At 46.1% G+C, this 20,570-nt stretch overlaps 1 protein-coding gene across 2 annotated transcripts in view; it reads left to right on the top strand.

Annotated features, from left to right (window-relative positions):
• The window catches only part of ZNF195 (zinc finger protein 195), a 44,582-nt gene extending 29,753 nt beyond the window's left edge, over positions 1–14,829 (top strand). For both annotated transcript variants that reach the window (XM_030917967.1, XM_030917966.1), the window contains 2 exons: positions 11,280–11,401; positions 13,405–14,829. In XM_030917967.1, the coding sequence (XP_030773827.1) occupies positions 11,280–11,401; positions 13,405–14,247 (965 nt within the window). In that variant the 3' untranslated portion in view covers positions 14,248–14,829. The remainder of the gene's footprint in view (positions 1–11,279; positions 11,402–13,404) is intronic.
• Positions 14,830–20,570: the final 5,741 nt, after the last annotated feature.

Genomic DNA, 20,570 nt, shown 5'->3' with positions numbered 1-20,570 from the left:
CATGGGACAAGGGATGCCTTCTCCCACCATTCTAGTCTCTGGCCAAGTCTCCCATCCCTACCCCTCCCTTTCTCATTCCACCGTGGGAGCCCCCCAATCCACTCCCTCAGAGACATCCCCCGCTTGGGTGTCTCCTCCATAACCTTAACGCCCTTAGCCTCCGTTCTGAAATTCAGCCAAAAAGAACTCATCTTTTATTGGAACACTGCCTGGCCGCAATATAAACTAAACAATGGCTCCCAATGTCCTGAAAACAGCACTTTCAATTTCAACATTCTCGGGTACCGAGACAACTTCTGCCATCGCAAAGTGGTCAGACATCCCTTATGTTCAAGCTTTCGTTTGCCCTCCGTAGCTGTCCCTCCCTCTGTCAGTCCTGCTCTACTTTCCAAATCCTCCTCACCTGCTCCACACCTGACCCATTCTCAGACCCCCCACACACGTCACCACTCCTCCCAATGATTCTTCCTCCTTTGACTCTGCCGACTTTTCCCCAACAGCACCATAATCCTCCCCCAAATCATCACAGTCCTCCACCATACACTCCCGCTGCTGCCTTCTTTCTCTTCCTCTCTCCAACCACCCAGCTTCTGATTCTGATTCCTCCCCACCTCCACCTCATACCCACTCTCAGACTCAGCATGCCCAACAGTCGGCCCCCTTACTTCTAAGTAAGAGGTGGCTAAAGGAGTCATTCGCGTCCACATTCCCTTCTCCCTCTCTAACCTTTCCCAAATTAAGAAACGTCTCAGGTCCTTTTCCTCCAATCCTAACACTTATCTCAAAGAGCTCATTTGGCATGATCTCTATATTATCCTCTCTTTTACTCTCCTGGAAAAAAAAAAGAGTGGCTTCAGCTCAGGCGCATGCCAATGATCTTCATCGGCAAGACCCTACTAAGCCAGTAGGGGCTGCTGCAGTTCCCTGGGAAAAACCCTCCTGGGAGTACCAACCCGCAGAGCCCGGCCAGGCATCTCGTAATCACATGATCACTCGCCTTATCAGAGGCCTTTACCTAGCTGCCTATAAGGCCGTAACTTTGAAAAACTCAAAAAAATCTCCCAAAAGGCCGACAAAAATCCCACCGAATTTCTTTCCTGCCTTACAGAGGCTCTCCAAAATTACACTCATGTTAACCCCACCTCCCGGGAATGAACTATTGTTCTTAATATCCATTTCATCTCTCAGTCTGCTCCTGATGTATGGCACAAGCTCAACAAGATAGAAAACGGCCCTGAAACCCCTCTACGAGATCTCCTTAACCTGGCCTTTAAGGTCTTCAACAACAGAGATGAGCAAAATGAGATAAAGCCCAATGAGATCATGCCAAATACCAGCTCCTAGCAGCAGCTATTCATCAGCCTCGTCAGGCTGCTGGGGGCACAAAAGACCCTGTAGCAGTGACCCTCCCGGGCCCTGTTTTAAGTGCTGCAAACAGGGCCGTTGGGCCCAAGCATGCCCTAACCCATGGATGCCAAAAACTCCTTGCCTAGCTTGCCAACAAACTGGTCACTGGAAGTCTGATTGTCCTCAGCAAGCAGACTAACAGGCTGGTTCCTCAAGGCCCTGGCAAAGCAGAGTGAAGAGTCACACTCCCACAGCTCCTTGGCTTGGCCACTGAAGATTGACAGAGCCCAGGGCCCCCGGCCCGATCTGCCATCACTGCATTGGAGCCCAGGGTAACTCTGCTAATAGCAGGTAAGCCAGTCTCTTTTTTAATTGATAGTGGGGCCACCTCCTCGGCTTTACCTGAATTTTTAGGACCCACTTACTCTTCCCAGGTCTCTGTTGTGGGAGTTGATCAACTGGTCTCACATCCACATGCTACTGAATCCTCTACTTGTTCCCTATTTAATACTATTTTTTCACACTCCTTCCTTATGCCTCATTGCTCCACCCCAATCCTAGGCCAAGACATTTTAACCAAATTCAAAGCTTCTATCACCTTTTCCTGTCCCCTTCAACCAGAGTCCCTCCTGTTCCTCTCTGCTAGTCCAGCCCCCCTTCCCCAGCACCCGCTACCTGCCTCCCTCATTAACCCAGTAGTGTGGGACACCACCACCCCTTCCACAGCTGCTCACCAGGACCCCATCAAGATCCAGTTAAAAGACCCTCTAAATTTCCCAACACTCTCCAATACCCTATTTCCCTAACACACCAAAGGGCTTACAACCCATCACAAACAAGCTCTGCTCACACGGTCTGCTTAGACCAACACTCTCTTCATGTAACACCCCCATCCTCCCTATTGAAAAATCTGACGGCTCCTACCAATTTGTTCAGGACCTCCGAGCTATCAATCATGCTGTTCTCCCTATTCAACCTGTAGTCCCTAACCCCTATACACTTCTCTTTCATCCCCTCCAACACCACCCACTACACCACAATTGACCTAAAAGATGCCTCCTTCACCATTCTCCTACACCCTCATTCCCAAAACCTCTTTGCTTTCACCCAGACTGACCCCGACAGCCTCCAGTCATGACAACTCACATGGACTGTCCTCCCTCAGGGCTTCAGGGATAGCCTCATTTCTTCCGGCAAGCCCTAGCCCAAGACCTTGCCTCCTTGGATCTTTCACCCAGCCGCCTTCTTCAGTATGTAGATGACCTCCTTCTCTGTAGCCCTTCTCTAAAAAACTCCCAGACTTACACTGCCACCCTTCTCAGTTTCCTTACTAATAAAGGCTATAGGGTCACCCCCTCCAAAGAATGGCCCAGATCTCGAGCCATGACCCTGTCACTGGCAGCCTTAATAGACAGCCTATCTCCACCTTCCTCAAAAAACTAAATCCATTTCTTCCTAGGGCTAGCAGGCTTTTTAAAAATATGGACTCCCGGCGGGGCGCGGTGGCTCAAGCCTGTAATCCCAGCACTTTGGGAGGCCGAGACGGGCGGATCACGAGGTCAGGAGATCGAGACCATCCTGGCTAATACGGTGAAACCCCGTCTCTACTAAAAAAAATACAAAAAAACTAGCCGGGCGAGATGGCGGGCGCCTGTAGTCCCAGCTACTCGGGAGGCTGGGGCAGGAGAATGGCGTAAACCTGGGAGGCGGAGCTTGCAGTGAGCCGGGATCCGGCCACTGCACTCCAGCCTGGGTGACAGAGCAAGACTCCATCTCAAAAAAAAGAAAAAAAGAAGGACTCCCAACTTTGCCCTCCTAGCTCACCCCCTTTATAAAGCAGCCAAAGACCCCCTCAATAAACCCCTAACCTCCTCACATAACATACTCCCCAACTTCCACAAACTCCAAACCGCTCTCATCACTGCACCGGCTCTGTCCTAACCTAATAGCTCCCAACCTTTCACTCTCTATACCGCCGAAAACCAAGGAATAGCCCTTGGTGTCTTAAGACAACAAAAATAAAATCCTCCTTCCTTTGCTCCTGTAGCCTGCCTCTCTAAACAACTCAACAACACAGTCAAAGGTGGCCAGCCTGTCTTACAGCACTAGCAGCAGTGGCTGTTTTAGCTCTAGAAAGCAGGAAATTGAACATTCATCCCAAATACTACCATCTATATAGTCTTCATAATCTACAAGATCTCCTCTCCTCCCAAGCATTAAGCTCTCCTCCACCTTCCCAGATTCAATTACTCCATGTCCCCTTTATCAAAAATCCCAAATTCTGCCTTACCAAAAGTACTCCCCTCAACCCAGAATCCTTACTCCTGGTGTGCTCTTCCCTTCCTACTCATTCTTGCACTGACATCCTAGACCACCTGCACACTTCTCAAACGTTTCCTCCAAGCCTCTCACCAACCCCAGTGACCAGCTATTCATAGAGGGCTCCTCTTCCAGGCCCACTGGCTCCCCCAGAATTGCTGGATATGCATTGTTTCTCTTGAGCAGGTAATTAAAGCCAGGCCCCTACCTCCAGGAACCTCCTCCCAAAAAGCAGAACTTAAAGCTCTCACCAGAGCACTAACCCTTTCCAAATATGCCTGTCACATCCTTCATTCGCATGCTGCCATCTGGCAAAAGAGAGGATTCCTTACTGCCAAAGGAACCCCCATCACTAAGATCCCCTTATTTACCAACTACTTCAGGCCGCACACCTTCCAACCAAAGTAGGACATCAAACGGGATCAAATAAAATCTCAAAAGGAAACAAAAGCCGATAAAGCAGCAAAAAAAGTCTCCCTTTCTTCTGCCCCTGGCTCTCCCCTCCTCATTACCCCTGCAATCCAACCCCAGAATTCCCCCACTAAAAAAAGCCTCCCTGCTACAACAAGGAACCTCCTTCCAAAGGAACTACATAATCAAAAAACTCGTCCTCCACCAAAACCAAATGAAAAAAAAAAAAATTCTAACATCCCTTCACCAATCTTTCCATGTTGGGGTGTACCCCCCTTACCTTCTCCTTTGCCTATATTTCTCTTCGCCCCACCTATCCACCTTACTAAAAAACAACCTCAGACTGTCATATGTGCTCTGTCACTTCCTCCCAAGGGACGTTCCACTCTCCATCTATTCCTACATACCCAGTAAGAGGAACCTCATTATCGTATTTCCAGGCACTCTACAGACTTACAGGCTTCCCTGAAAACAAAAACAAAACTGTAGACTATTACCCACCTCCAAAACCAACTAGACTCCCTAGCAGCAGTTACCCTACAAAACCGCAAAGGCTTGATTTACTTACTGCAGAAAAGGAAGTCTCTGGATCATCCTAGATGAGGAAAGCTGTTTCTATTCCATTCAGTCAGGCCTGGTTCAGGATGCAGTCAAAAAACTAAAAGACCAAGCCCCCCACCCCACCAAAAAAAAAAAAAAAAAAAATCAGCTCCTCTGCCTGGCCCTGTTGGCCCCCTTGGTCTCTCAGCTCTTGGGCCTCCTGGTTCCTCCCACTCGTAGGACCCACCATAACCATTCTCTTTTCCAGTCTTTGGGCCCTGCCTCTTACGTCTCTGTACCCAGTTTTTCCAGAACCGCGTCCGAGCTTTCACCCACGGAACCATACAAGACATGACGCTACTACAAGAATGCTGGCAATTTCAAAACCAGTACCAGGGCCAACCCCTACCTTCCAGCCTTTCCCCTAACCACTGCGCCCTCTCGGCTTGAAGTAGCCAGACGAAAAATGGCATCCCTTTTCCTATCATCTATGAAAAGGCTAAAATGTTAGGGTCACCCGACCAGACCATTCTCTTCCCCTCCCACAGGCCTTACAATACAGCCCCTTGCACTCTCCACACAGTTACCCCACGGTGAAAGACAAACCCCCCCTTCACCATCCCCTCCAGTAACTGTTTGTCCAGACAGTTACAGGATGCGGTTAACATGTCTGTTCACCTCGCGTAACAAAGCTGGCAAAAAACATCTCCAGGATGCCGACAAGACACCTGCTCCCCCAGCTGAGCTCCCCTACCCCTACCCAGTTCTCCTGCACCCCCAGCTCAGCTCCCACACCCCGACCCAGTCCTCCTGCACCCCCAAGTCAGCTCCCACACCCCGACCTGGTTCTGGCCCTCTAAAACCCTGCTGTAGGCTGTAAGCGGCGCTGCCTCTAACTGTGGCAGAGCAGCCAGGCGGCTCAGTACAGCTTGCTTGCCTGACTTTGGGTCTCCTCATCCTTTCTCTCGACTGACCTTACACCTTCTGCGTTATAGGAAGAGGGAAACATTTTGAATTTTGTAAATTAATCGTTTTACTGGTATTTTATTAAGGTAATATACCATAAATTTTGAAACACTTTTTAAGATTCTATGTGAACTTAATTTGTTTTTAATTAAACACAACTGTGTTAAATGTGTTAAGCCTGGTGTTCATAGAATAAAGTGTTATCCTACCAAAAACCAATTCCATCTTAGTGAAAGATGTCGATAGCAGATGGTAACAATGTACTATCGGGTGTCATAGTGGAATAGCATCTCCCAGGGATTTTTTTAAATCCTTTCCCGCTTTTTGTAACTACAGAGTCATTATTATTGCGACAATAAATATTATACAGGTGTATAAATAAAATACATATATTTCTGGGTATCTTTTAATTTTTTCTTATAGTTTTTGTTGGATGTACAACTTCTTTGCCCTGCAGAACACATAGATTCAGCTTTGATTTACATGGAGTTAAATATACAAATATATTACTGTAAAGATAAACTAGCTGGGTGCAGTGGCTCACGCCTGTAATCCCAGCACTTTGGGAGGCCAAGGTGGGTGGATCACCTGAGGTTGGGAGTTCGAGACCAGCCTGACCAACAATGAGAAACCCCATCTCCACTAAAAATACAAAATTAGCTGGGCGTGGTGGCGTATGCCTGTAATCCCAGCTACTCGGGGGGCCAAGACAGGAGAATTGCTTGAACCCGGGAGGTGGAGGTTGCAGTGAGCCGAGATTGTGCCATTGCACTCCAGCCTGGGCAACAAGAGTGAGACTCCATCTCAAAAAAAAAAAAAAACGTAGACTATTTTATATAGTTTATATATATACACATATATATACACACACACACATATATATACACATATATGTGTGTGTGTGTATATATATGTGTGTGTATATATATATAAACTAGGCTGGGCATGGTGGCTCACATCTGTAATCCCAGCACTTTGGGAGGCCAAGAAGGGAGTATCACTTGAGCTGAAAAGTTGGGGACCAGCCTGGTCTACATAGTAAGACCTTGTCTCTACTGTAGATGTTTTAAAAATTAGCTGGGAGTGGTGGTGCACACTTTCAGTCCCAGCTACTCAGGAGGCTGAGGTGGAAGGACCATATGAACCTGGGAGATCAAGGCTGCAGTGAGGTATGATCATGCCACTGCACTCCAGCCAGGACAGCAAAGTGTGTCCTTGTCTCAATAAAGAAAGAAAAGAAAAGAAGGGAGGGGAGGGGAGAGGAGAGGAGCACAGAGAAATACTTAAAGTCAGATTTGCAAACATCCCAACAGGGGAGAGCCCTTTTTTCTCCCATCCAATGGGCTTCTGGAGCTCCCGTCGCTCTGATTGAACACGGACTCCCTGGAGGCAGCTCCCAAGAGCAGATGACTCCGAAGTTCCTAGAAAGTCATCAAACCAGATGACACAGAACTCAAACGCCATTTCACTTTATTTTGTATGAGACAAGGTCTCTGTCGCCAAGGCTAGAGTGCAGTGGAGTGATCCTGGCTCACTGCAACCTCCACCTCTGTCCTGGCCGCCTCAGGGCGCCCTGAGAGGACCCGGACATGCGGCTGCAGTGACTACTCTTGGCTCCTCGTGCTGGGGTTTCCCAGCCATCAGTCCAGCCACATGAGTAGACTTTGGACCCGCGGGGTTCCTTCCTTTTCATTGGACTGTCATGGGGTGTGAAATGACACAGCTCACGCCTGTAATCCCAGCACTTTGGGGGCCCAAGGTGGGCAGATCGCTTGAGTCCAGGAATTTGAGACCAGCCTGGACATCATAGCAAAACCCCATCTCTACAAAAAATTCAAACAATTAGACCTGGCGGTGAGCACCTGTAGTCCCAGCTACTTGAGAGGCTGAGGTGGGACCATCGCTTGGGCCCAGGAGGTGGAGGTTGCAGTGCAGAGTCCCCAGGAGTGACACGACCAGGATGTGAATGAGGACTTTATTGTCCTTTGTTCTGTAAAATGTGTCTTGCGCAGATCGTTGATTTACCCAAAGCAGAAAGGGTCTTAAAGTCCTTTTGATTGTCCAAATAGAAAGAAATCACAGGTTTCCACTTTGAAAGGTTTCACCCTCACATTATAAAACCTCTCCACTACGCGCAGGAGAGGGCACCTTATGGAGATGAGAGTATTTGTTCCGAATGGCATTCACCAGATTCTCAGGGAGCTGGAAAAGTCCAGTGATGGGGAGCAACCGTCGCATCGAGGCAAGAGTCGCCCCACATGAGTGCTCCAATCAAAGAAGTCTCTTGATTCTTTTGAGTCTGTGAAGGAGGAAATGTCTTGATAATCTTGGTTGGAATGTTCTTCCCTTTACCTGGCTGCATTTCATAGATCAGTTACGCTCTCTTTTCCTACCTTCGAAGACTTGGATACATTTTCCTCATTGCATTTTCCACGTCCACCCTTGCTCATGGCCGTCGACTGTCAGAACCTAAGCTTTTTCCTGGCCGCATTGGACCTAATCTGGGTAGGAGCCCACTGCTGATAACCTGATCATTGTCAGATGTGACAAGAGTGCCCAAGACGGAGGATGTTTTCCTGGTCAGTGACAAGATGGCCTTTGTCCTTCTTGTGCATTTGATCCACATCTTTAACCATTGTGCCCAGAGCTCCTGCTTCCTTTCAGATGGAGGCTACTCAGTGACAGTGCCTCCCTCCCAGGAGCCCGGGCTGCACTCATCTCCACTCTGAGCCTGAAGACAAAAGTGCCGCAGAGCTCAGAGGCTGCTTTCTACAGAGGTCTGATTTGCACAGAACTGAGTCTTGGTATGTGGATTGGTCTTAGCTGCATTTTGTATTTATTTTCTCCCCCAATACTTGTAAATCCAGTGATTGTAAAATAATATGTGTGCCTCGTGTGGTGGCGGCCATACATTGCAGGAAGTTCGGATTGCCTTCCGTGTGGATTTCCAAGGTGCTCCTGAGCGCTTCAGGTGCTTTGCTCTAAAATATGAAGATGAACTCTTGTTAGTGGTTACTTGGTATTGTGTTTTTGACTGACTTTCTCACAGTTTTAATCATAATTCCAAGGAGACTATGTTAGGCAAATTCGTATGGACTTTGAAAATCTGACATGAAGTGCCCCGTTTCAGCAGTAGTGAACATTGATTTTCAAAAGTGAATGTTTTTAGAAACTTGGGCTAAACAACAATCTGTGATTATTTTTGTTGGAATATAACCTAGGTATTATTATAGCAGCTGTCCACTCTCAGTTTGTGTATATGTAAATACGTCTTTATGTAATATTTTCATCTATAACTTTAAGACTTTTTTCTTATATTTTTTTCTCATTTTTCCATACAGTGTGGACATATTTTTGCATATATTTCAAAGAATGTAATACAAATTTTTAAATATATAAAAGAAGACTTTGGCTTCCCAACCATTGTGAATTTGTATTTTCTTATCTCCATTTTAAATTGAATTATGCATTTCTAGGTAAAGTTCTGTAATTTTTTAAATATTTGCAATGTTTTTGTCAGATAAGTAAAAACTAATAATTTGTGTCTCAAATTTCCTTCCTACTTTTTAAGTGATATAAAGTCCTGTATATTAACAGCAGCCTCTTTATAAAGAATACAATTTGCTGACTTTTACATATGGACACAGCAATGAAAGCATCACCACATTCCAGATTCAGGACAATAAGCACATTCCTCCCTCTTCAAAGTTTTCTCCTCCTCCTCTTGAATCTGTCTGTCTTTCTCCCTCCATCTTACTCTCCTCCCCCTGCACTGCCATTGCATGTAATGGAGTCATACAGGAGACGTATTCTTGTTGTTCTGAATTCTATAAAGTCAGCAGAATCATGTTCACATTGATTCATACTGTTTTAAATATTAATAGTTTTTCTTTGTTATATTGCTGAGTAAAATTCCTTTGTATGGACATATGACAGTGCGTCTATCCTCTCCCTTGGAAAGAAATAGAAGGCTTATTTTTCCCATTTGGTCTTTGTCCTGAAAACAAAAACCCATAAGGCAGCACCTCTGCAAGCTTTTCCTATGTGTCCTTGCATTTTACAACACCGGGATCAAGTGATAGAAAAAACACCCAGTTGATATTATGTGTAAAATTGTTCAAACATATAGAACATGAGTGATAATTATTTTGGAACTCTTGTTTAAAGGGGAAAAAATTACACGACACAAGTGGTTTTGGCAATTACCATCAACATTTTGTTATAAAAATGTTTGTAAATACAGCATTGATGTGTTAACATTTTAATGAACATGACCTAACATGTATCTACCCATCTTTCCATCCCTCTATCTGTCCATCAGTCCATCTTATTTTAGATGTATTTCCAACTGAGTTGGAGACATCAACATACTTCCGATGAATAGTTTAGCAAAACTAACATTAACTAGAATTCAATGTTTCTTTATAAAATTTTCTTCTAAACAAACTCTACACTGAGCAAACTCTACAAATCTTAGGTGTAACATTGCTAACTTTGGAAAGCGCACACACTGCATATCCAAAGCCCCTTTCAAGATCTACAATATTATGTTGCCCCAGAAAGTGAACTCTCCCTCTTCCCAGCCAATCCCTTTCTCATCATAGGCTGATTTTGTTTCTTCTGGAATTTCACATATATAGATGCGTGCCATGCCATAGATACTCCTTTGTGTCTGTCTGATTCTGCTCAACACCATGTTTTTTGAAATCATTCCCACTGTTGCACAGATCTCTCAGTCTTTTCCATTTCGGACTCAGTATATGCTGAGTCCAGCCTGTTGAATGTCTATCTCTATTTAATTCACCATCTTGAAAGAAGCACTTAAGATGTTTTCAAGAACATGCAGTTAAATCCTGAGGAATCTATGTAGGAATGTTATCAGAAGCCATCTGAACTTACCCAAGGGAGGTCTTCGTCTTCATTCACATAAGAGTCTAATAGAATTAATATCAAGAATCTGAGAGATTTCCCACACTATTCATGCCATATTCATGATTTCCACTTTGATTATTATTAAGCACTAAAATTTGATAACTTATTTCTGAATGAAATCATCTCTTTATTGCAGTTTTTTGACTTACGGCAATCTTTAAATGGCAGAGACTCATTCATTCATAATCCAAGAGAGAAGTGTGATTCACAGGGATTCTTTTATCGTGTGATACATGATAAATACATCCAATGTTATATGTCAATTTAAAAAGTAAGTAATTTTTAAAAATGATAATTACTTTAAACCTAGCTTGTCCAACCCACAGGTGACAGGCCACATGCAGCACAGGACAGCTTTGAACATGGCCCAATACAAATTTGTAAACTTTCTCAAAACATTATGAGATTTTTTTGTAATTTTTTTAGCTCATCAGCTAGTTCTAGTGTTAGTGTATTTTATGTGCAGCTCAAGACAACTCTTCTTTGAATATAGCCCAGGGAAGCCAAAAGATTGGACCTCCCTGCTTTAGACCAAAGAAAAAAGACACCCCACATTTGCAATGCTTAAAAACACTACCAGCCATGCAGGAAACATGAGACTGTCAACTTCCAATCCTTCTTGAAGCAGTGGAATTCGCTGGTGATATCTGAAGGGTGTGGTTACTTCTTGGAGGAGGTTGAGGCTTTCTAAGGATGATTCTTTGTGACTGAAATATTGTCAATGTCATTGAGCCTTCTCATTATTTCAACTCTTATTATTCCAGGTCATCAGTGTTCTGCCGGACCGTCTTCATCCCGGCCTGACTTTCCTGGAATTCCCTGGATGCTTGTTGTTTCCCTGGGAATTTGTTCACTTGGCATTTTCTTCTGGAAAAGCAGCCTTGGTGTGAGTATACTGACTTCCTGTAGAGGTATACTTGTCATCATAAATAAGAAGAAATTATTTAGAACAATTCATGGTTCTGGACTTCATTAGGAATATTGGGTTTTACAAAAAAAAAAATCAGGGAAATGATGTATTAGCGTAAGCATTGTGAAAATATCTACCATTTACATTATGAAAATTAAATAGGTTGATGTTTGTTTCATAGAATGTCAACAGAGCTTTTGGTCGAAAATCTTTTTTTTACCTTTGTACTCTTTATCAGAAATGGATAAAAGGTAAATGCTGGAGTCATTTTCACTCTGCCTACTTCAGGACACTTTTGTCTTTTCCCACAGCGCCCTCTCCTGGCCTGGCCTCTGCTCTGTGGGTTCTGGGGTGCCTTTTCTGGGTGGAGTTTTTCAGAAGCAAAATATTCCCCATGAGCTTCCAGGCTTCTCCGTTCCCAGCTGGTCATCTTCGGTGGCACCTGCAGAAGCCATAAATGCTCAGGGGCCGAGGGCTGAAGGGTGTTCACTGTTCTGCTTGCAGAAATAACACGAGGAGATGCCACTGAGCTCCACTGCTGTGGGTCTCATGGCCTAGGGGACCCTGACTGACCCATTTTACTCCAAATATGCTGGGGTCCCCTTTCCAAAATATGTAGGGTGTTCTTTTTTGCGTGACTTTATTTCTCTTCTGCCATAAGGTAAGTGATTAACCTTTAGAATATCTGCTGTAATCCCAGAAGTGAAAAAACTGAAAACTCATTAATCCAACATCAGTATGTGCAATTTTGAGAACTCTTTGACAAAGTCAATTCCATAATTCATCATAGTCCCAGCTCTGTTGGTAACTGTGTTGTGCAAAATTGCCCCACCCCCACCCATTGGTGCCCTTGATCTCATATTCTGGGTTTCAGAGTTTCCATATTTGCAACAGAAAATGTGCCCTGGCTGTGAGGTAGTGAAGAGTGAATGCCATTCATTACCTACAAGGACAATTCCCAGTGAAGACCTTCAGTGATGCTCAGGGAAGCTGGTCCTCATGTGGCCTCTGTAGTCTCGACAGCTGCTGCATCCTCTGATGACACGTGATGGGACTCGTACACTTGAAATCAAACACATTTTTAAAACTTCTGTTGTTTAGAATTCCCCCCTCATTTTTCCGTGGACAAACTTATTTTTTATGTCATAGTGCACTGAAAATTTGGTATTACCTGGGAGTTAAAAGCAACATGATAGCTGTGCCAAACTGACATCTGTCCATAGGATCATCCTGTGAGAAAACCCTCTCCCCTGCAGGTCTTCAGGAATCCACATCTCCCCAGTGACCTTTGTGCCCACAGGTGGCACCTCCAGAGTGGAGAAGACCCTTTGTCAAGAAGGGAAGCAGATGGGGGATGAGGGGTCCTGTGGGCAGAGCTAGAATCAGCCTCCTCTCTGCCTCTTGCAAGCCGTGTGACCCTCGGTGAATTTTCTCCTTCCTTTGGGAGCCTCTGTTTTCTTAGATTTGGAACAGGATGGTCACACGGACCTTGCAGAGTTCTGAGAATCAGAGACAGGATGTGAAAGGCCTGGAGAACATTCTCTTAAGAATAGCTGTGACTCGTGTGTGAGCAATGGGCTTTCCATTCCTTTCTTTCTCTGTTTATCTGATGCAAGGAGCATGCTCCGGTGATGGTAGTGAGGGGCGAATAAGGATAGACATAGACACCCCTGTGTGGGAAACATGCTTCTTTATTACCGTGGGATGACTCTGTCTTCCCTGGGACAGGCCCCCAGCCTGCCTACATTTACAGACATACACAGTGACGTGTGCGGACAGCAGTTCCTCCCATGATTTTTTTCACTCCCCTGCTGTTAGCAGGACTCAGTGGAAGGGAGACTTTATGGCACAGGTGCTGCTGTTGAGGAACCTGAAGAAGAGGAAGGTGTGAGGGACCGTCACCTGCAGCATCAGGTGCGACTCGGTGTTTTGTCGCTCATATTAATACATTTCAAAACATGTCTTCCTCTGCCTTGCAGGTCAACATGGCTGAGCCAGAGCCTCGTTCTCTGTCAGAGTTGCCCTGCTTGCCCTACCTCATGGCTGGCCCTTCTGGACCATTGACGGGCTGCCGGCCGCCTCCTCCACCTCCGTGTCCTCTGGGACCTCAACCGCTCTCTGCAACTGAAGGTTTTCCGGGACCTCTGATACCTCCTCCACTCGAACATCCTCTGGGACCTGAAACACCTTCTCCAGCTGAAGGTTTACTGAGAACTCAGACACCTCCTCCGCTCGAGTTTCCTAAAGGACCTCAGCAACATCCTCCACTCGGGTGTCCCCTGGAACTTCAATCACCTCCTCCACTTGAGTGTCCTCTGGGACTTCAACCACCTCCTAAACACGAATGTCCTCTGCGACATCAACAACCTCCTGTACTAGAGTATCCACTGGGACCTCAACCACCTACTGCAATCAAGTGTCCTCTGGGACCTCAACCACCTCCTCTACTCGAGTGTCCTCTGGAACCTCAACCACCTCCTCCACTCGAGTGTCCTCTGGAACCTCACCAGCCTCCTCCACTCAAGTGCCCTCTGGGAACTGAACCACCGCCTCCACTGGAGTGTCCTCTGGGACCTCAACTATCTCCTACAGCTCTCTGTCCTCCGGGACCTCAACCACTTCCCAAAGCTCTCTGTCCTCTGGGACCTCATCCACCTCCTGCAGCTGGTTGTCCCCTGGGACCTCATCTACCTCATGCAGCTACCTGTCCTCTGGGACCTCATCCATCTTCTGCAGCTGGTTGTCCTCTGGGACCTCATCAACCTTCTTCTGCTGTATGGCCTATGGGCCCTCAGCCTATTCCTCCACTTAGTAGCCTGTAGAGCCTTAGCCACCTCCTCTACCACCTTCACATGGGTCTCCTCTGGTACTTCAATAGTCTCCACTCGTGGCCTCTGGGACTTCAGCCACCTTCTCCACCCGGCTCTCCTCCAGTACGTCAGCCACCTCCTCCACTTGGCTGGCCTCTGCTGCCTCCACCGAGTCCTTCACCTGAGTGTCCTCTGAGACTTCAGCCACCTCCTATACCATGTGGTCACTGCGACCTTGATCACCAGCTCCACATGCACCATTTGGTTTGTTTTTCTGAACAGTAGAAACTGCCTTATGAAATGGATTCATGTTTCCTTTTTTTAGGTGAATGGAAATGTCACAGATGGTACTGCAGGGCTTTGTAGTACCAGGTAACACTGGCTGACGATGTGGTCGCTTTTCTCACGTTTCTGAGGGTTCACACTCAGTTGCATTATTTCCTCATCATGACCTTGGCATCATGACCTTGTAGACAAGGAAACAGTATTTTTTATTTTAGGGGGACAGAGTCTTGCTCTGGCACCCAGGCCGGAGTGCAGTGGCGCAATCCTGATTCGCTGCAACCTCCACCTCCAGTGCTCTGGTGATCCTCCATCTAAGCTTCTGGACTAGCTGGGACTACAGGCCTGCGCCACCATGACTGGCTAACTTTTTTCTTTTTACTTTTTGTAGAGACTGTCCTTCACCATGTTGCTCAGGCTGGTCTTGAACTCCTGGATTCATGCCATCTGCCCACTTTGGCCTCTCAAAGAGCCGAGATTGCAGGCATGAGCCACCATGCCTGGCCAGAGATTGTTTATAGAATCCAGAAACACCAAGTCTGCAGGCATGTATGGAACCTGGGCCACAGGGCCAGCTCTGTGAGGGATGAGACCCGTCCCTGACTTGGCAGGGCATCCTATATCCTGCAGCAGAGAGACCCACAGTGAAGGGCCCAGAGCCTCTGATCACCCCTAATGGAAGCACAGGTGAAGGGACCCAGGGTGCAGAAGGCAGAGACAGAATCTCCTGGGAATAAACAGGAGGCTGTGGAAGAGAAAGATGAAGTGGGGAGGTGTCACATGGGGGTTTGTTGAACGCAGGTGGAGCTGGAAGGCTGCTCCTGGCCGGGCAGGCACTGTGAGCAGGAGTGTGGAGGCTGCGGAAGTGCCACACAGAGCCGCCGTAGGAGAGCTCAGATGCACAGTGTGCACGGGGAATTACCCGGCGAGCACTTCCTTGCTGCCCTACAGCCTTTAGTCCATTACCTGTAGGAAATTACCTGTAGGAAAGATGAACATTTCCCCGGATGTGTGAAGGCTTTGGATCAGGGTGAGTAAATGCCTCGAGGTCTGGGAAATTTCACTTGGTTGTCAGGGGCCCCTGTCTCCCTGAGTTTTTAGGGCCCAAGGAGACTAACAATGAGGATGGGTTGGGTTCAGTGGAGCTGTGGCCTTGGCCTTCAGAATGAGGCCACCTCTGATGGGGAAATCAAGGCCCATCCTGAGCTGCTCTGGCATCATCTCATCCTCAGCACCCTCTCCTTCCCACCCGCAACTCCCAGCTTTGCATCTCCCTAGCTTGGCGTACAAACTCCTCCCTTTCCCTGTGTCCCTGCTGCCTGAGCCTAGACACCAACTCTCAGTGGGACTCAGAGCCCCAGCTTCCTTATAAATGAGCCAGGAATGATGTGGTTATGAGGTCATTGTGAGGACTAAGAGACCAAGCCTATAAAGAAAGAATCTTGCAAAATAGCTGGTGCGTGTTAGACCCTCACCCCTATCACTGGTTAAATGAAAATATTCCCACTCAGAAGATCAGCAAAAGATATTCACCAAAGCTCATTAAGTAAACCTTAGGGTATAACAGCTCAGGCCCAGGATTTCCAATCTCTGTTACAAAAGATGAGGGAAAGCACCTGTCTCCAAGATGAAAACTCAAATCCTTACGAAATGAGGAAATGGTAGGAATGCACACACAGTTCATCTCTGAGATCTGTATCTGTGATCTGTAGATAATTATTCTCCACGACATACAGACACAGATGCAGCCACCCGCAGATGCATTCAGCAGGGGCACAGATCTTTTACAGAAGACAAAATGTATATTGGGCAAAAGAAGATCACATGGAATAAACCAAAATCCTGTTACCTTACAGGACAATTGGAAAACTCTCCTGAGCCGTGATATCTTGGAAGAGTATCCAACATGTTTTATGCTCTGTGCCTGGTACTGCCTCCTCTCCCTCTCATTTCCATAGTGTTTCCTTAATAAACATTCGCAGTCCTATCTGTATGGGTGTCTGCTTCCTGGAGGTCCAGCTCACATCCCAGGGTGTACTGGGTGTGACTCCTCATACACTGTTCAAACCCAGGCAGATACTGCCTTGCTGGCCATAGAAGTAGGGTTAGCCTTTGGGTAGTGTTGACTGGGAGGGGCCCGAGTGGGCCTTCTGGGGTGGGGGAACATCCTGTATCAAGCCATGGGTGGAGGTTGTGCTCATTCATTCTAGATATAGTCACTGTGTGCCTAGTGGCTGCCAGTGGTGCCTTGTGAGCAGCTAGACAGGAAGATATCCCTGTGAGGTGGCCAACTTCTCATGACAGGGAATAGAAGGGGGCCCAGAAGCAGCTGTGGAGCCAGCGAGGAGCCCCACAGAGGCTCAGGGTTTGTCAGAGCCATTTCCCCACTGAGCCGGCTGCCCCCAGCAGCACCAACTCCAGGCGGCTCTGAGGGAAGCTGAGCTGGGGGCAGACATTTCTCAATAAGTCCTCTACCCCCACCATCTTTCTGTAATGTTTTAATCACAGCATCTGCACACTTGTGGCCCACACCCGTGCTGCCCCCAGGTCCATGTAGAGTGCACCAGCCAGTGCCAAAAGCCACCTGCACTGGCTCCATGCTTCAGTGACACCAATGGCCATGAGCATAGCCACAAATTTCCACCTCTTCAATGCCACCAACGGCTGTGAGCATAGCCACCAATTTCCACCTCTTCAATGCCACCAACAGCCGTGAGCATAGCAACCAATTCCCACCTCTTCAATGCCACCAATGGCCATGAACATAGCAACCAATTCCTACCTCTTCAATGCTACCAACAGCTGTGACCATAACCAGCCACTTCCACCTCTTCAATGATACCAGCGGCCGTGAGCATAGCCACCAATTTCCACCTCTTCAGTGCCACCAATGGCCATGAGCATAGCAACCAATTCCTACCTCTTCAATGCCACCAACAGCTGTGACCATAACCAGCCACTTCCACCTCTTCAATGATACCAACGGCTGTGAACATAGCCACCAGTTTCCACCTCTTCAATGCCACCAACAACCGTGAGCATAGCAACCAATTCCCACCTCTTCAATTACACCAATGGCTGTGAGCATAGCCACCAATTCCCACCTCTTCAATGCCACCAACAGCCATGAGCATAGCCACCAATTTCCACCTCTTCAGTGCCACCAATGGCTGTGAGCATAGCCACCAATTTCCACCTCTTCTGGTACCATGAAGATGAATCTTGACAGTGAGAGTTTTTACAGAATGGGAATCGGCAGAATGGCTACAGAGACATCTTTCTGCACATCAGAAGACCCACACAGAAGCCCCTCTGGAAGCTACCATCTCTTCCAAAGGATCCCGCTTGGCCAGCCTGACGAGCCTCCTGAGGCAGGTGCACTCTCTCAACACAAAGTGTCTGCCAGACTCCAGCCTCCACTTGAATGGAGGCAGTTACCCCAGTGAGTGATTTCCTCTGAGCTGGAATAGCAAACTGAAGGAAGAGGCCCTCAGTGAAATATGGATGACCTGCCTGCATGATTGCTGGGGCTGGAGGCTCCAATCACAAGCACTTCATAGTCATTAGATACCTGTAGCTTCATATTTGTTATGAGCAATTTTTCTTTGTCAGATGCATCTTGAAATTTTTCATCTAAGGGATTACTGAAAATATTTAGTTCCATCAATATCAACAATATGGTAAACATATAGGAAAGTGCAACATATGTCAATTCTGAAATAATTACAGAATTTACATATTTGAGGAAAATCTCATGGCTCTAATTAGGTAGAATTCACATGGAGGCATGTATCTTCATGCAAACACATATAAAGAAACAAGCCGAGCACAGCTGTGGTGTGAAACCCAAAAGTTGGGGTGCAGATGAAAGGGCGAGGGGGAGTGCGGTTATGGACAGTGATTTAAGAAGTTCCAGGAAAGACTCACTGAGAATTAGGAGGTTTTAGTGATTATAAGATGGAGAGCAACTGAATAGTTACACAAAGAGTAATCACAAAGATATAAATGTAATTTGTTGTAAGATTAAAATTTGACGACACTGCTAAATGAAGTATTAGGTCTGTGCAAACGTAATTGCTGTTTTTGCCATGACTTTTAATTGCAAAACCACAATTACTTTTGCATCAACCTAATATTAATTCATCTACTCCAATAATTGCCATATTCTTATCATTACTCTTGTCTCAGTTAACTACTATAGATAAATTGTGTTACCACCCACATTAGGATATTATTTCTATCTCTACTTCATCTAACTCTCAATAACAAAATAGATCACCTGTTGTGATTACTCTTGTTTTACAGATGGAAAGAGCAAGTCCCAAAGAATCTGAGTGATTTGTCAAAGGTGTCTGTTTAATTATCAAGATTTGTTTCAGGTCCCTCCTCAATTCCACTTTCCTCTCTTTTTAACATCCCATCTATTTTGTCACATTCTCAGCAATAATTCCAGAACTGTCTACGTCTTCAATTCCCATCACATGGATAATCTGATGTTCCCTTTTTTTTTCTGTAGTTCTTCTGAGATGCTTCTTGTCACAATCAGGACTTACACCCACATCGCCACAGCTGGTGATCACTTTCTTGTTCTCAGCTTATGGGGCTCTCAGAAGCTTTCAGCACAGTTGCCAGCTCTCCCCTGATGATATGGCTGGATTTGTGTCCCTGTCCAAATCTCATGTTGAATTATAATCCCCGGTGTTGGAGGAGGGGCCTGGTGGGAGGCGACTAGATCATGGGGGTGGATTTCCCCCTTGCTGTTCTTGTGACAGTGATGAGTTCTCACAACATCTGGCTGTTTAGAGGCATGTGGCTCCTCCCCTTCACTCTCTCTTCCTCCTTCTTTGGCTTGTAAGACTTGCCTGCTTCCCCTTCACCTTCCACCATGATTGTAAATTTCCTGAGGCCTCCCTAGCCATGCTTCCTGTACGGCCTTTGGAACTGTGAGTCAGTTAAACCTCTTTTCTTTATAAATGGCCCAGTCTCAGGCAGTTCTTTACTGCAATGTGAGAACAGACAAATAGAAGCCCTCACTCAGGCCTGCTTCTCTCTCATCAACACTTCCCCGTGCTGCATCTGCCTCTCACCCAACCCTCATGCTCATGCTGACAACCAGTGTTGATCCAATGTTTAACCTCCAATCTTCTCCAATTTTGCCTCTAAAGAAATGCAAATCCTACTGGCATTGATGATTCATCTGTCTCGTATTCAATCCCACTTGGATCCATTAATTCCCCTTCTTGATATACATCTAAAGGATTTGAAATTAGCATATCAAAGACATCACTAGACTCCCGTGTTCACTGCAGCACTATCCACGATCGCCAAGATATGGAATCAACCTAAGTGTCCATCAAGGCATGAACAAATGAAGAAAATGTGGTACATTTGAACAATGGAAGACTATTCAGCTTTTAAAAAGAAAAAACTCCTGTAATTCACAACAACATAGACGAGCCTGGAGGACATGATATTAAGTGAAATAAGCCAGGCACAGAAAGACAAATACCACCTAACCTCACTCATCTGTGGAAAATTGTTAAAGTTGAACTCATCGAAGCAGAGAGAAGAATAGTGGTTACCAGAGGCTGAGGTATGGGGTGTGGGGTAAGAGGTTGGGGAAATGTTGGTGAAAAGATACAAAATTTTAGTTGGACAGGAGGAATAAATTCAACAGACGCGTTGTACAGCATGATGACTCTAGTTAATAACAACATATTGTATTTTCAAAAATAAAAGAAAAAAGAGTGAAAGGGTATATAATACGATGATAAGAAGGACAGAAAATAAATAAAAATAAATCCTACTTGTGCCATGATTTGGGCTGTGCTATTCCAAGGACAGGGGGAATGCCCAAAGAAATCCTGGCCTGGTTGAGACAATAAATTCTGTGTCTTGCAGAAGAGAAAAACCATCATAAGTTGAAATAATCAGGCTCAGAGGGAAAGTAGAAACTGACCTGAGTGGTGAAGAATTGGACAGACACTGAGCAAGGTCGGTGACAATCTTGATGAAGAAAACAGGATAAGAAAAAAGAGAATAAATAGGCCGGG

Source organism: Rhinopithecus roxellana, chromosome 15, assembly GCF_007565055.1.
Source record: "Rhinopithecus roxellana isolate Shanxi Qingling chromosome 15, ASM756505v1, whole genome shotgun sequence".
Classification (NCBI taxonomy): domain Eukaryota; kingdom Metazoa; phylum Chordata; class Mammalia; order Primates; family Cercopithecidae; genus Rhinopithecus; species Rhinopithecus roxellana.
This window is presented reverse-complemented; position numbering and strand designations above follow the sequence as displayed.